We start from the raw sequence: 17368 nt of genomic DNA, 5'->3' as shown, positions 1-17368 counted from the left end.
CCCGAGCCAGACTTATAAAAAAGAAAATAGAAAGGACCCAAATAAAATCATGAATGAAGGAGAAGAAATCACAAGGAACACCACAGAAAGTCAATTATAAGAGAATACTATGAATAATTATACACCAACAAGTTGGGCAATCTGGAAGAAATGGATAAATTCCAAGAAACATAAAAATTACCAAAGCTGAGGGGGCGCCTGGGTGGCTCAGTTGGTTAAGCGACTGCCTTCGGCTCAGGTCATGATCTTGGAGTCCCAGGATCGAGTCCTGCATCGGGCTCCCTGCTTGGCAGGGAGTCTGCTTCTCCCTCTGACCCTCCTCCCTCTCATGCTCTCTGTCTCTCATTCTCTCTCTCGCAAATAAAAAAAAAAAAAATTACCAAAGCTGAAACAGGAAGAAATAGAAAACTTGAGCAGACTAATAGCCAGGCAAAAAAAAAATTGAATCAGTAATCAAAAATCTCCCAACAAACAAAAGTCCAGAGACAGATGGCTTCCCAGGGGAATTTTATCAAACATCTAAAAAAGAGTTAATTCTTTTTTAGAAATTAGAAATTCTTCTCAATCTGTTCTAAGAAATAGAAATGGAAAGAAAACTTCCCAGTTCCTTCTATGCATCCAGGATAAACTTGGTTCCAAAACGAAAGACCTCACTAAAAAAAGACAATTTCAGGTCAATATCCCTGATGAACAGGGATGCAGAAATTCTCAATAAAATACTAGCAAATCCAATCCAATAGTACATTAAAGAATCACTCACCATGATCAAGTGGGATTTATTCCTGCACTGCAAAGGGTGGTTCAATATTCAGAAGTTGATCGTGATACACCACATCAATTAAAAAAATAAAAATAAATAAAAAGGATAAGAACTGTATGATCCTCTCAGTAGATGTAGTGGAAGCACTTCACAAAATACGACATCAATTCATGATGAAAACCCTCAAGAAAGTAGGTGTAGAGGGAACGTACCTCAACATCACAAAGGCTATATATGAAAACCCTCAGCTAATATCATCCTCAATGGGGAAAAACTGAGAGCTTTTCTTCAAAGGACAGGAACATGAGAGGATGTCCGCTCGCATCACTGTTGTTCAACACATAGTGGACATCCTAACCTCAGCAAAATAAAAGGCATCCAAATCAGCAAGGAAGAAGTCAAAGTTTCACTCTTTGCAGATGACATGATACTCTATATAGAAAACCTGAAAGACCCCACCAAAAATATTGCTAGAATTAATACACAAACTCAGTAAAATCACAGGATAACAAAAAAATCAATGTACAGAAATCTGTTGCATTTCTATGCACCAATAAAGAAGCAACAGAAAGAGAAATCAAGGATTCAATCTCATTTGCAATTGCACCAAAAACCGTAAGATACCTAGGAATAAACCTAACTAAAGGGTAAAAGACCTGTAGTCTGAAAACTATAAAACACTAATGAAATAAATTGAAGAGGACACACACACAAAACAAAATGGAAAGATATTCCATGCTAATGGACTGGAAGAACAAACATTGTTAAATGTCTATACTACCCAAAGCATTCTATACATTGAATGCAAACCCTATCAAAGTATACCACCAACATTTTTCACAAAGCTGGAACAAACAATCCTAACATCTGTATGGAACCACAAAAGACCCCGAATGGCCAAAGGAACCTTGAAAAAGAAAAGCAAACCTGGAGGCATCAAAATTCCAGAAATCAAGTTATATTACAAAGCTATAATGAATACTGGCACAGAAACAGACACATGGATTGATAGAAACCCCAGAAATGGACCCTATATGACAACTCTGTGGTTAACAAATCTTCGACAAAGCAGGAAAAGCACCCCATGGGAAAAAAAGACAGTCTCTTCAACAAATGGTGTTGGGAAAACTGGACAGCAACACACAGAAGAGTGGAACTGGAACCGTCTCTTACACCATACACAAAAATAAATCCAAAATGGATGAACGACCTAAATGTGAGACAGGAATCCATGAAAATCCTGGAGAGCGCAAGTAGTAACTCACTCAACCTCAGTCATAGCAATTTCTTAGTGCACACGTTGCCAGAGGCAAGGGAAACAAAAGCCAAAATGAATTATTGGGGGCACCTGGGTGGCTCAGTTGTTAAGCATCTGCCTTTGCCTCAGGTCATGATCTCAGGGTCCTGGGATTGAGCCCCACATCAGGCTCCTGCTCAGCGGAGAGCCTTGCTTCTCCCTCTCTCTCTACTGCTCCCCCTGCTTGTGCTCTCTCCTATGTCTGTCTCTCTCTGTCAAATAAATAAGTAAAATCTTTTTAAAAATGAATTATTGGGACTTCATATAGATAAGAAGCTTCTGTACAGAGAAGGAAACAATCAATAAAACTAAAAGCCAACCTATGGAGGGGGAGAAATTATTTGCAAATGACATACGTGATAAAGGGTTAGTACGGAAAGTATATAAAGAACTTATAGTACTCCACACCCAGAAAAAAATAATCAGTTTAGAAAATGGTCAGAAGACATGAACCAACATTTCTCCAAAGAAGACATCCAGATGGACATCAGACACATGTAAAGATGTTCAACATTACTCTCCCATCAGGAAAGTACAGATCAAAACTCCAGTGAGCCATCACCTCACACCTGTCAGAATGGCTAAAATTAACAATACAAGAAACAACAGGTGTTGCTGAAGATGTGGAGGAAGGGGACCCCTCCTGCACTGTTGGTGGGAATGAGAACTGGTGCAGCCACCGTGGGAAACCGTATGGATGGTCCTCAAAAAAGTTAAAAATAGACATACCCCTAGGATCCAGCAATTGCATTATTAGGTATTGACCCAAATTATATAAAAATACCGATCTGAAGATATATATGCACCCCAATCTTTATAGCTGCATTATCAATGATAGCCAAGTTATGGATAGAGCCCAAATATCCACCAACTGATGAATGGATCAAAAGATATACACATATATCTTTTGGTCATATGTACAGATATACACATATATGATATATATGATATATATGATGGAATATTACTCAGCCATAAACGAATGAAATCTTGCCATTTGCAATGCTGCGGATGGAGCTGGAGAGTATCATGTTAAGCGAAACAAGTCAGTCAGAGAAAGACAACGACCATATGATTTCACTCAAATGTGGAATTTAAGAAATAGGAACAAGCAAAAGGAAACAAAGGAGAGAGATGACAAATCAATAAGGGATTCTTAACTCTAGAGAACAAACTGATGGTTACCAGAGGGGAGAGGGTGGGGGATGCGTGAGGTGGGTGATGGGCATTAAGGAGGGCACTTGTTGTGATGAGCACTGGGTATTGTATGTAAGTGATGAATCACTAAATTCTACACCTGAAACTATTACAGTGTATGCAAATCATACCTAAATAAAAAAGAAATCAGTTGCATTTCTACACGGTAACCATAACCAAAAAGAAAATTAAGAAAATAATTCAAAGTACAACAGAAAGAATAAGTAGTTAGGAATTAAGTTAACCAAGGAAGTGAAAGATCTGTATAATGAAAACAATGAAATATTAAAGACACAAGTAAATGGACAGACATTCCATGCTAATGGGTTAGTAGAGTTAATGTTAAGATGTCCCTGACACCCAAAGCTATCTACAGACTCAATGCAATCACTGCCAAATTCCCAATGACCTTTTTTTTTTTTTTTCCCCCCGGAAACAGAAACCCATCCTAAATTCATGTGCAATCTCATGGGACCCTGAACCTCCAACACAACCTTGAAAAAGAACAGACCTGGAGGGATAACATTTCCTGATTTTAAATCTTCCTACAAAGCTACAGTAATCAAAACTGTGGTATTGCATGAAGAAAGGTATAGAGACCAATGGGACAAAATAATACCCAGTATAAGTACCTACATATATGGTCAAATGACTTTCGACAGGGTGCCAAGACCAATCACGTCGGGGACATGACAGTGTTTTCAACAAATGTGCTGGGAAAACTGGATGTCTACGTGCAAAAGAATAAAGTCGGGGCCTAACAAAACACCATATACTCAGAATACACACAAGAGCTAAAACTACAAAACTCTTAAATGAAAATATAGGGCAAAAGCTTCATGACATTTTAGCAATAATTTCTTGGATATGACAGCAAAAGCACAGACAACAAAAGACAAACTGGACTCACAAAGTTAAGAAGATTCGCAAAACATGTGTTGGTGAGGATGTGGATAACGGAACTTTTGTTCACTGTTGTCTGTAATGTAGAACTGTCTTGCTCCTAATGGAAAAGAGAATGTTGGTCCCTAAAAAATTTAAAGCTATCATCGTGTTATAAACCAGTAATTCTACTTCTGGGTATGCCCCTAACAGAACTGAAAGGGTCTTGAAGAGTTATTTTACATCCATGTTCATAGTGGCATTATTCACGATAGCTAAAATGGAAGAAACCCGAGTTCCCCCAACAGAGGAAAGAAAGAGCAAGCAAAACATGGTACTGTACGTCCTACAGAATGCCATACAGCCTTAAAAAGGAAGGGAATTCTACAACATGGCGAACCTTCAGGATATTAAGCCTAAGTGAAATAAAGTAGTCACATAAAAGGCAAATACTATATAATTCCTCTTTTATGGGGTACTGAGAATAGTCAAAATTACAGACACAGAGAATAATGTACCAGGGAATATGGCAGGGAGGAATGGGCAGTTATTGTTTCACAGTTTCAGTTTTGCAAGATGAAAAGAATTCTTGAGATGGATGATGGTGATGTTAGCACAACATCATGATTGTATTTAATACCATTATGATTGTACATTTAACAAACTGTATTTTTGAAAATGGTTAGGATGGTAAGTTCATATAAAGATAAGAACGTGAACACCATTTTTTTTAATAGCAGTAAAAAACATACTTTAGAAACACAGAACACAAGATACTTCAATTTCTCACTTATTCAATGGTTTTATTGCCTCTTCAGAACATGTTTGTAAAACTGTTTAAAAGGCAGAATTTACTTGTAAAAGTTAGAATACAAGTTGAAAAACAAATTCAACAAATGTTCAGTTTCTGCACATTTTTAAGCACCAATTCCAGATAATTTTCAGTAATTTTCTGTCAATGGACAGAAAAATAGCTCAAAGTCTCCTTTATTAAGACAACAAAATACAATAACAATCCAGTTGAAGCATGAAAACTAATTTTGTAGCGTTTATGATATGAGATAAAGTTCATACAACTAAATGCTATGTGTGGGTGTGGTTTTAATTTGAATCCAGTAGCATACATGCGGCCAGTAGCATATATTCTGCAAATAAAAAGTTCCAATCTCAAGTGCCTTTACCAAATTTGTCCTCCCAAATACCTTCTCAAATTTGATGACCTCACTTATGACAGTTAACAGCGCTGTCGTCAGGTATTTGTATGAAAGAAAGTCACACACAAGCCTCTCTTACCTAATTAACTCTCTCTTTAAAAAAATAAAAAAGAGAAAGAAAAGAAAATATTCCAGGCGAAAACAGACTTATCACAGAGCTGCTTCTGTACATTTAAAAGTAAAACACATCAGCAATTTCATAAAAACTAATGTAAAAAGAAAGACATCTGTCTAAGTCTTCCAACTGGAGTCTTAGATAAAGCAGAGATATTTTCATAAGTAATAATGTCCCTTTAGGAAAAAAAAAAGAAACAGTTGCATTTTGACAAATATGCATAACATTGACCCAACAACACATTGTACACAGTGGGACTAGACTGCTCATCAGTGGTCCTTCTCCAACGCCATGTCACTAGGGTTTAACCATTCTATGGAGGAGCCAAGCAGGGTCTGAAGTTCATTGGTGATTTCAACCAAATCTAGTAGTTCCTTGCTTTCAGGATTAAAAGCTTCCAGGTCTTTGGAGCAAGAGTATAAGAAACTTGCTGAAACCTGCCTGTAAAACTCTGCCTCTGTAACTGTGATGATTTCTAAGTTTGGAAAATTGCAGCGAAATGCGCAGGATGACATTTTCAATTTCTTAAGCACATCTGAAAGCAAAAACCAGTTCCGTGCCCTACAAAATACAAAGGAAAGTGGTTCAAATTTCTGGCAAAATGAAAGTTGCTTCCAATAATTAATTAGCGTCCGAATGTAACAAGAGCCCATTCTGCCACTTCTACCCCTGCCCCTACCATTTCTTCCCATGACCACTCATAGACCAATATTGTTCTTCCTGTAGTGGGAGTAATTCTGGACTCATCCGGTTTTAAGAGAACATCTAGAGAAGACCAACTAATTTTTACAAAGGAGGAGGAACATCAGAACAAGACTCATCACAATGCCACTTCACTGTTCTCACCGTTGATAAAAACAGGTGAAGTCCTACTCACTCAGCTCTGACCATATTCTAGTTAGTAACTACCAATGTGTCCCATTGTAGTTACCAAGGGAAGTCTATCCCAACCAAAGAGGATTGATTATAAACACCTTTAGATCTCTTCTCCCCCCCCCACTGACAATAGGGCATTTTAAGTATGGAAGGCTATCTATTGTTTCTTTCCCTTCACAGATCTCCACCCCATCACTCATGTCTTTTGGGATTGATGTTTTTGAGAAGCAAACTGTCACATTACTTATATATACTCTTGTGACATACATACATCTCTCTCTCTATATATATACACACATGCACACATTTATATATATACATATATACGTCTGCACTTACGTATATCTGTAAACATATATAGACATGCATACCTATATCCATATGCACATGCATACCTACATACATATATTCACATGAATACACATGTATACATACATACGTATATGTGTGTATACATATACGCACATATACACATGCATACATCTATACGTATATACACTTGCATACACATGAATGCATATATACACACATGCATACATATGTATGCATACATGCATATATACACATGCATACATATATACATATTTACACTTGCATACACATGTATGTACACACGTATATACACACACATATATACACTTGCACACACATGTATACATACACATGCATATATATACATATGTACTCTTGCATACATAATATGCAAACAAAATATAAGGCAACCTTAATAGGGCACAGATATACACTTGCATACACATATATACACATGCACACATATGTATACGTATATGCACCTACATAATATATGCACATATACATATGCATACATATGTACACATGCATACATATGTACACATATATATACATGTACAATTTCCATCATTAATAAAATTTATGGTTTATAATGGCATACACACTTATAATTTGAGAAACTGAGAATGTTAATATTTGCTAATCTCCTTTGTTAACACTCAGCAGAGCATAGGTCTGTTGATATATATATCCCAAGAGACGGGTCACCCGAGCCTACAGGCTCCACAATGAGGGCAACACTGGAATTAAGCAAAACTTACATACAAAGATTCCAGGAACCATGTATTTAATAATGATTTTCCTAATCATACATGGAAGGGGAGACTAACAACATAGTGCAGTACACTTCATGTGCCTGAGAGGGCACCTATAAGGGCATATTGGGAAGCTTCTAGAATGTTGTACTGAAGTATCCAAGGGACCAACTCTTCTGTGGAGTCCAGTGAATGACAATTTTAATGTTTTGAGCTCTGACAGTTTATATTGTTCTATGTATCTGATCCCCACGATGTATAACTAAATCTTTTTTGGAAAAGATCAAGTGTGGTTCATGGACACTTAGAAGGTACTCACCCATACTCCCCTGCTTAAAAGGGTTTTCAGGTCCAGCGACCCCAGGACTCAATGCTTTTTAATTATATGATATAAATGCTTACCCCTGATAAACAGACACTTGGACATTATAACATGGTAAGAGAGGGCTGTCTGAAAATTCAAATTCAAACACATCACTGTTAGCCTTATCTTCATCATACTGGTCCTCAGGCCCTGGAGGGCTTGCCAAAACATTATGCCCAGCTTTATTATCTGGTTCTAATGGAAAGAAAAGAAAAGAAAGGAGTCAGTAGGCTCCATCAAGATTTTAGGTCTCACTAATTAAACGATTCTAAAGAAAGACAACATTTCCTAATGATCTCTGCTTACACCTCCCACTACCCTCTTAGACTTCATCCACACCAGGGAGAAATGTTATGTAATACATTCATTTCCCAGTAAACTGACAAAACCATATTGCTTACCACACACAGAACTTCCATAGAACTCCCAAGGGGCAATAAACTCATCATCATTGTGACCCCGAAGGTCATTTAAATAATCTGGAGAGGAAACAAAAAATAATAAGATTTTTTAAAACTTAAACACCAACAATCCTAAAAGAAAATAAAATGATAGCACAATGCATCAAAAAGAATAAGTACTCAGGAATAAACTTAACCAAGGAGGCAAAACACTTGTATACTAACAACTATAAAACTATGCTAAGAGAAATCTCAGAAAATACAGATAAGTGGAAAGATATCTATATCCCATGTGCATGGATTAGAAAACTTAATATTTAAAATTTGCATAGCCAAAGCAATCTACACATTGAATGCAATCTCTATCAAAACCCCAATGACATTGTTTTGTTTGCAAAAATAGAAAAACCTGAGACAGAGGGCAAAGATGGCAGAGGAGCAGGGGACCCTATTCCAACAGGTCCCGGAATTGAGCTGGATATCTACCAGACCACTCTGAACACCCACGAAATCAGCCTGAGATGTAAGAAGATAGATCTGAATCTTTACAAACAGAATATCACGGGCATTTGGTTTCGAGGTACAAAGCGGGGAGCCGTGACTCTGAGGGCAGATATCGGAGGATCAACGGAAGAGGGAGGGAGCCAGGCGACAGGATCCTACACCACCGGTGGGCAATACCCTCCCACGCTGGAGGCGGGGCACAGACTCCCAGACCGGATTTGGCGGGGAAAGGACTAAAGGGCAGCCCCCCACCACTGGACTGAAACCTGGAGCAGCGGGACCGCGCCTGTGAACTGGGGGCCACTGGTGGTTTTAGAGCACAAAGGACAAAGATCTGCCCGACCTGGAGGCAGGATTTGGGAGCGCTGCTGAGGGGCCCGCAACCCAGGACACTGAAGGTTATAGCAGCACAGACAGAAACAGAAGATAGTATGGCCTGGGGAGCTCACTGAAGAACAGACTGCGAACTCGCTGCTCTGAGGCAGAGGGCTGGAAAAGATCTCTTCTGCTCTGACTCTCAGAGGAGATGGGCAAAGCCACCAGGGTACAAAAGCCCCCCAAAACCGGTTTTCACTGAGCCCATCCCCTGCCACAGGGGCCCAGGGCAACTCGGCCCAAACAGGGTTGCCTGAGTAACAGTGCGGCAGGCCCCTCCCCCAGAAGAGAGGCTGGGAGAACAAGAGGCCAGCAACCCTAAGGTCCCTAAAATACAGGTGCATCTTGCTTGGGTTCTGGTCAATAATTTGGACTCTATACATTCCCTCAAACGCCCATCAACAGAACGACTAGGAGGAGGAACCCTAAAAATAGGAAAAACAGAAGGACACCATATCATTCTTAAAGGGTCTATCCAACAAGAAGATCTAAAAATTGTAAATATCTATGCCCCCAGCATGGGAGCAGCCATCTACATAAACCAACTGTTAACCAAATAAAGAGTCATATTGATATTGATAACAATACATTAATTGTAGGAGACATCTCAATACTCCACTCTCAGCAATGGACAGATCACCTAAACAGAAAATCAACAAAGAAAGAGGGGCTTTGAATGACACTCTGCACCAGATGGACCTCAATGATATATACAGAACATTCCACTCTAAAACAACAGAATACTCATTCTTCTTGAGCGCACATGGAACTTTCTCCAGAATAGACCGCATACTGGGTCACACATCAGGTCTCAACCGAGACCAAAAGATTGAGATTACTCCTTGCATAGTCTCAGACCATAATGCTTTAAAACTGGAACTCAATCACAATAAAAAATTTGGCAGAAATTCAAACACTTGGGAGCTAAAGACCACTCTGCTCAAGAATGTTTGGGTCAACCAGGAAATCAAAAAGAACTGAAACAATTCATGGAAATCAATGAGAACGAAAACACATTGGTCCCAAACCTATGGGATCCTGCAAAGGCGGTCCTAAGGGGGAAATAATTAGCCATTCAAGCCTCACTCAAAAACAACAACAACAACAACAACAAAGAAAAATCCCGAATTCACCAACTAACTCTACACCTTAAAGAACTAGAGAAAAAGCAACAAACGATGCCTAAGCCATGCAATAGAAGAGAAATTATTAAGATTAGAGCAGAGATCAATGAATTAGAAACCACAAACACAGTAGATCAGATCAACGAAACTAGAAGTTGGTTCTTTGAAAGAATCAATAAGATCGATAAACCACTGGCCAGACTTATGCAAAAGAAAAGAGAAAGGACCCAAATTAATAAAATTATGAATGAAAGGGGAGAGATCACGACCAACACCAAGGAAATAGAAACAATCATTGGAAATTCTCATCAACAACTCTATGCCAATAAACTGAGCAATCTCGGTGAAACGGAGGCCTTCCTAGAAACCTATAAACTGCCAAGACTGAAACAGGAAGAAATTGACAACCTGAATAGGCCAATAACCAGTAACGAGGGGCGCCTGGGTGGCTCAGTTGTTAAGCGTCTGCCTTCGGCTCAGGTCATGCTCTCAGGGTCCTGGGATCAAGCCCCACATCGGGCTCCCTGCTTGGCGGGGAGCCTGCCTCTCCCTCTCCCACTCCCCCTGCTTGTGTTCCCTCTCTCGCTGTGTCTCTCTCTGTCAAAAAAAAAAAACAAAAAAAAACAAAAAACAAAACAAAACAAAAAACAGTAACGAGATTGAAGCAGTGATCAAAAACCTCCCCAAAAACAAGAGTCCAGGGCCTGATGGATTCCCTGGGGAATTCTAACAAACATTCAAAGAAGAAATAATACCTATTCTCCTGAAGCTGTTTCAAAACATAGAACCAGAAGGAACACTCCAGACTCATTCTCTGAGGCCAGCATTACCTTGATCCCCAAACCAGGCAAAGACTGCATGAAAAAGAATTTCAGACCATTACCCCTGATGAATATGGATTCCAAAATCCTCTACAAAATCCTAGCTAATTGGATCCAACAATACATTTAAAGGATCATCCACCACGACCAAGTGGATTTATCCTGGGATGCAAAGGTGGTTCAACATTTGCAAATCAATCGATGTGATAGAACACAATAAGAGGAGGGAGAAGAACCATATGGTCCTCTCAATTGATGCAGAAAAAGCATTTGACAAAATACAACATCCTTTCCTGATTAAAACCTTCAGAGTACAGGGATAGAGGGAACATTCCCCAAGTTCATAAAATCCATCTATGAAAAACCCACAGCGAATATCATCCTCAATGTGGAAAAGCTGAGAGCCTTTCCCTTAAGATCAGGAACATGACAAGGAGGCCCACTCTCACCGCTATTGTTCAACATAGTACTAGCAGTCCTAGCAAAAGCAATCAGACAACAAAAAGAAATAAAAGGTATTCAAACTGCCAAAGAAGAAGTCAAACTCTCTCTCTTCGCAGATGACATGATACCTTATGTAGAAAACCCAAAAGACTCCACCCCCAAATTACTAGAACTCATCCAGCAATTCAGTCATGTGGCAGGATACAAAATCAATGCACAGAAATCAGGTGCTTTCTTATAACCACAATGCAACTGTAGAAAGAGAAATTAGAGAAACGATTCCAATTACAATAGCACCAAAAAGTAGAAGATGCCTCGGAATAAACCTAACCAAAGAGGTAAAGGATCTATACCCTAGGAACTACAGAACACTCATGAAAGAAATTGAAGAAGACACAAAAAGATGGAAAAACATTCCATGCTCATGGATCGGAAGAATAAACATTGTTAAAATGTCTATGCTACCCAGAGCAATCTATACCTTCCATGCCATCCCGATCAAAATCCCAATGACATTTTTCAAAGTGCTGGAACAAACAATCCTAAAATTTGTATGGAATCAGAAAAGACCCCGAATTGCCAAGGAAATGTTGTTAAAAGAAGAACAAAGCTGGGGGCATCATGTTGCCCAATTTCAAGCTATATTAAAAAGCAGTGATCCCTAAGACAGCATGGTACTGGCAAAAAAACAGTATAGACCAATGGACCCTCAACACTATGGTCAAATAATCTTCCACAAAGCAGGAAAAATATGTAATGGAACAAAGACAGTCTCTTCAATAAATGGTGCTGGGAAAATTGGACGGCCACATGCAGAACAATGAAACTTGCCCATTCTCTAACACCATACACAAAGATAAACTGAAAATGGATGAAAGACCTCAATGTGAGACAGGAATCCATCAAAATCCTAGAGGAGAACACAAGCAGTAACCTTGACATCGGCCACAGCAACTTCTTTCAAGATACATCTCCAAAAGCTAGTGAAACTAAAGCAAAAATGAACTTTTGGGATTTCATCAAGATAAAAATCTTCTGCACAGCAAAGGAAACAGTCAACAAAACGAAGAGGCAACCCACAGAGTGCGAGAAGATATTTGCAAATGACCCTACAGAGAAAGGGCTGGTATCCAAGATCTAGAAGGAACTTCTCAAACTCAACACCCAAAAAACAAATAATGAAGTCAAAAATTGGGCAGAATATATGAACAGACACTTTTCCAAATAAGAGATACAAATGGCTAACAGACACAAGAGAAAATGCTCACCATCATTAGCCATCAGGGAAATTCAAATCAAAACCACATTGAGATACCACCTTACACCAGTTAGAATGGCAAAAATGGACAAGGCAAGAAAGAACAAATGTTGGCGAGGTTGTGGACTGCAAGCTGGCACAGCCACTTTGGAAAGCAGTGTGGAGGTGCCTCAAATAATTAAAAATAGAGCTACCCTATGACCCAGCAATTGCACTACTGAGTATTTACCCCAAAGACACAGATGTAGTGAAAAGAAGGGCCATATACATCCCAATGTTCATAGCAGCAATGTCCACAATAGTCAAACTGTGGAAAGAACCAAGATGCCCTTCAACAGATGAATGGATAAAGAAGATGTGGTCCATATATACAGTGGAATATTATTCAGCCTTCAGAAAGGGTCAATGCCCAACTTTTACGTCAACATGGTTGGGACTAGAGGAGATTATGCTAAGTGAACGAAGTCAAGCAGAGAAAGTCAATTAGCATATGGTTTCACTTATTTGTGGAACATAAGGAATAGCATGGAGGACCTTAGGAGAAACTAGGGAAAAATGAAGGAGGGGATATCAGAGGGACAGGTGAACCATGCGAGACTATGGACTCTGAGAAACAAACAGGGTTTTAGAGGGGCAGGGGTAGGAGAATGGGTTAGCCCGGTGATGGGTATTAAGGAGGGCATGTACTGCATGGAGCACTGGGTGTTATACGAAAACAATGAATCATGGATCACTACATCAAAAATAATGATGTATTGTATGGTGACTAACATAACATAATAAAATAAAATTTTTAAAAAAAGAAAGAAAAAAACACTCATAGAATTTTGGGGCACATGAGTGCCTCAGTTGGTGAAGCGTCTACCTTCGGCTCAGGTCATGATCTCTGGGCCCTGACTTGGAGCCCCACATCCCTACATCAGACTCTCTGCTCAGCGGGGAGCCTGCTATCCCTCTCCCTATTCCTGCTGCTTCTCCTGCTTGTGCTCTCTCTCTCTCTGTCAAATAAATAAATAAATAAATAAAATCTTAAGAAAAAATAAGAGTCATAGATTTTGAAGAAATTTTGGAGCAATTTTATCGCTCCTGTCAATTATATCTCAATAAGCCTTATTTTAGAAAAATGTTGAAATGGAAAACAAGTTGAGATATGAGGTATGGCCACAGGGCAATATGAATACAAAGACAAGAACAGTAACCCACCTGATAATTAAATTCTAAATCGTAAAAAGATAAAATATTAGGGCATAATCCACATTATGAAAGAACTTGTCATTTCTGTTTCATAGTACACTGAATGTTTTTGTACAGGGGTGCCTGAGTTGCTCAGTCAGTTAAGTATCTGACTTGATTTTGGCTTGGCTCATGATCTCAGGGTCCTGGGATCAAGCACTGAGTCGGGCTCCCCAATCAGTGGGGAGTCTGCTTGTCTTCTTCTCCCTCTGCCCCTCCCCCATGCTCATGCTCAAGCTCTCTCTCTCTCCCTTTCTTAAATAAATAAATATTTTTTTTAAAAAAAAGGAAGACCAAGGTTGGTTTCTGTCTGTGTCTGACTCTCTGCCCCCTCATCCTCCCTCTTATTTGTGCACAAAAAAGAGATCATGTGGGGACACAACAAGAAGGTAGCATTCTGTAAGAAGAGAGTTGTCACCAGAACCCAACCCTGCTGACACCCTGACCTCAGACTTCCAGCTTCCAGAAGTGGAGGTCACGCTGGAGATGTGAAAATGAGACCTGATACCACATTTACTAGAGAGAGAGAGAATCTTTTTTAAATTTTTTTTTTCTTAAGATTTTATTTATTTGCGAGAGAGACAATGAGAGACAGAGAGCATGAGAGGGAGGAGGGTCAGAGGGAGAAGCAGACTCCCTGCTGAGCAGGGAGCCCAATGTGGGACTCGATCCCGGGACTCCAGGATCATGACCTGAGCCGAAGGCAGTCGCTTAACCAACTGAGCCACCCAGGCACCCCGAGAGAGAGAGAGAATCTTAAGCAGGCTCCATGGTCAGCACAGAGCCGGAAGCGGGGCTTGATCTCACAACCCTGAGGTCATGACCTGAGCTGAAATCAAGAATGGGATGCTTAACCAACTGAGCCACCCAGGAATATCCTTTCTGAACTAAAAACATACAATATTGGTTGTAAGCTCTTCTCTTGTGAAGCCATCTTCAGAATGATCAATTATTCTCTGTTGTTCATCTGGAAGAGTGAAGAGATAGCACAAGTAGGGGGAGCAGCAGAGGGAGAAGGAGAAGCAGGCTCCCCGCTGAGCAGGGAGCCTGATGTGGGGCTCCATCCCAGGACCTTGAGATCATGACCTGAGCCGAAGGAAGCCGTTTGACTGACTGAGCCACCCATGCACCCCCAAAATCTCTTTAAACCTTGTCCCTCACTACGCCCCCCAAATATGACTGAGCTTGGAAAAAGTTACCAGGAAAGACTTTTCATAAATCCTCCAAGAATGAGAATGGGGGTGATATGGGAGGTGGGTGAGGAGAAGACGCTGCGTCGTGATTAATGGAGGAGAGCCTATGGAGCATTTGGATATCTGAATTATTTTCATTACGAGGATGATGAGAAGACTGCCCGTTAGGGACAATGATGGGTTATTTTTAGGTATGTTAAGTTTTGAAGTTCTTATTCAACAAAATGAACATTGTTTACATTCCAGCTACCTTTTCAGTTGTGATAAATTAGATGTAGGTAAAGTATGAACAGCCAGCCAGGTAGCATGAGCCACCTTATTCTGCAGTTAAAGAAATAATTTTATTTATTTATTTATTTATTTATTTATTTATTTATTTATTTATTTATTTTATTTATTTGACTTTATTTTTAAGTCATTTCTGCACCCAACATGGGGCTCAAACTTACAACCCCAAGATCAAGAGTCATATGCTTTACTGACTGAGCCAGCCAGGTGCCCCAAGAAATAGTTTAAATTGTTTTATTTACCTGTATACAGATTAAAATGTGAATATTTTATAGTGATTCGAAGGGGTACCTGCACCCCAATGTTTATAGCAGCAATGTACACAATAGCCAAACTATGAGAAAAGCCCAAATGTCCATCAACAGATGAATGGATAAAGAAGATGTGGTGTGTATATATATACAATGGAATATTACTCAGCCATCACAAAGAATGAAATCTTTCCATTTGCAATGACATAGATGGGACTAAAGAGTATTATGCTAAGTGAAATAAGTCAGTCAGAGAAAGGCAAGTATCATATGATCTCATATGTGGAATTGAAGAAACAACAGATGAACAAAGAGGAAGGGAAGGAAAAATAAAATAAGATAAAAACAGACAGGGAGGCAAACCATATGAGATTCTTAACTACAGGAAACAAACTGAGGGTTGCTGGAGGGGTGGTGGGTGGGTGAATGAGGTAACTGGGTGATGGACATTGAGGAGGGCACTTGATATAATGAGCACTGGATGTTACATGCAACTGATGAATCACTAAATTATACCCCCGAAATTAATAATACACTATATGTTAACTAAATTGAATTTAAATAAAAAATTTAAAAAATAAATGAATAAAATATGAACATTTAAAAAAAAAGGAAGACCAGGATATGATGAGACTACATAAATAGAAATCAAACTGCATGAATGAACTTTGACTTTTCCCTACAATGACACTTTAAGGTTTATACTTTACAAAAGCTTAAGGTAAATATGAAAACATTTCAGACTTATTTTTTAGATATATAGAATGTTAATTGCCCTTTGTTGTTTTCCTCAGGCTTTTTTCTGTTTCAAAATAATAATAAAAACTTTTTAAAAGACTGTTCAACAAGTCAATCAAAGGATTAAAATTCATGATTACCTCAAAAAATGGAATAAAATTTATTGTATAAAACTAAATGCAGTTACATTTACAAAATTAAAAGCAAAATAAATACACAGCTTTAAAAAGTCTGTCAATAAACTAAGAACAGAAGTAAACTGCCTTACTTGCAAGTGGGTCCTCCTAAAAACATGCAAAAATAATATAGCTAGAGATTAAGAGTTCTATTAGAGTCAGGAACAGATGCAAAGAACCTTGTTATTATTATTATTCTACATAGAATGAAAGCACTAACTAGTACAAAGAAACAAAATACATATTTTAGAGAAGACAAAACTGGCATGTACTGACTTTCTGAGATTATATATACAATTCAAGAGAAGAGAATTTAAAAATACTTAGAATTAGTGACAATAACGCTGTCTGTCCCTTAGTTACAAGTGCCTGAAAGGCAAGTAGGTGCTGCCAAATTTTTAAGACAAATATGACTAAAATATGACAGAACAGAAATGACAGGATCATTCAGTCCCTCATCCCACGTAGCCATCACCTCCCCGATACCAAAGGGAATTAATGGCTAGTGTCCCTAATATGAATCTACACGTACAACTCCCAAGCAACACATTACAAAATAGACTTGACGGGGCGCCTGGGTGGCTCAGTTGGTTAAGTGACCGCCTTCAGCTCAGGTCATGATCCTGGAGTCCCTGGATCATCGAGTCCCGCATCGGGCTCCCTGCCCGGCATGGAGTCTGCTTCTCCCTCTGACCCTCCTCCCTCTCATGCTCTCTGTTTCTCATTCTCTCTCTCTCAAATAAATAAATAAATAAATAAATAAATAAATAAATAAATAAATAAATAAATA

The 17368-nt window shown here is 39.0% G+C and overlaps 1 protein-coding gene across 1 annotated transcript in view; it reads right to left on the bottom strand.

Annotated features, from left to right (window-relative positions):
* Positions 1–5734: 5734 nt before the first annotated feature.
* LOC118012926 (BCL-6 corepressor-like) overlaps positions 5735–17368 on the bottom strand; it is a 77138-nt gene continuing 65504 nt past the window's right edge. The window contains exons 10-12 of the mRNA XM_035008836.1: positions 8174–8251; positions 7811–7967; positions 5735–6026 (exon numbers count right to left, since the gene is read on the bottom strand). Coding sequence (XP_034864727.1) covers positions 5735–6026; positions 7811–7967; positions 8174–8251 — 527 coding nt within the window. The remainder of the gene's footprint in view (positions 6027–7810; positions 7968–8173; positions 8252–17368) is intronic.

This window comes from Mirounga leonina, unplaced genomic scaffold (assembly GCF_011800145.1).
Source record: "Mirounga leonina isolate KUSES-001 unplaced genomic scaffold, KU_Mleo_1.0 Mir_100540, whole genome shotgun sequence".
Taxonomy (NCBI): domain Eukaryota; kingdom Metazoa; phylum Chordata; class Mammalia; order Carnivora; family Phocidae; genus Mirounga; species Mirounga leonina.
The sequence above is the reverse complement of the archived record's forward strand: the minus strand, read 5'-3'. Positions and strand labels throughout refer to the sequence as shown.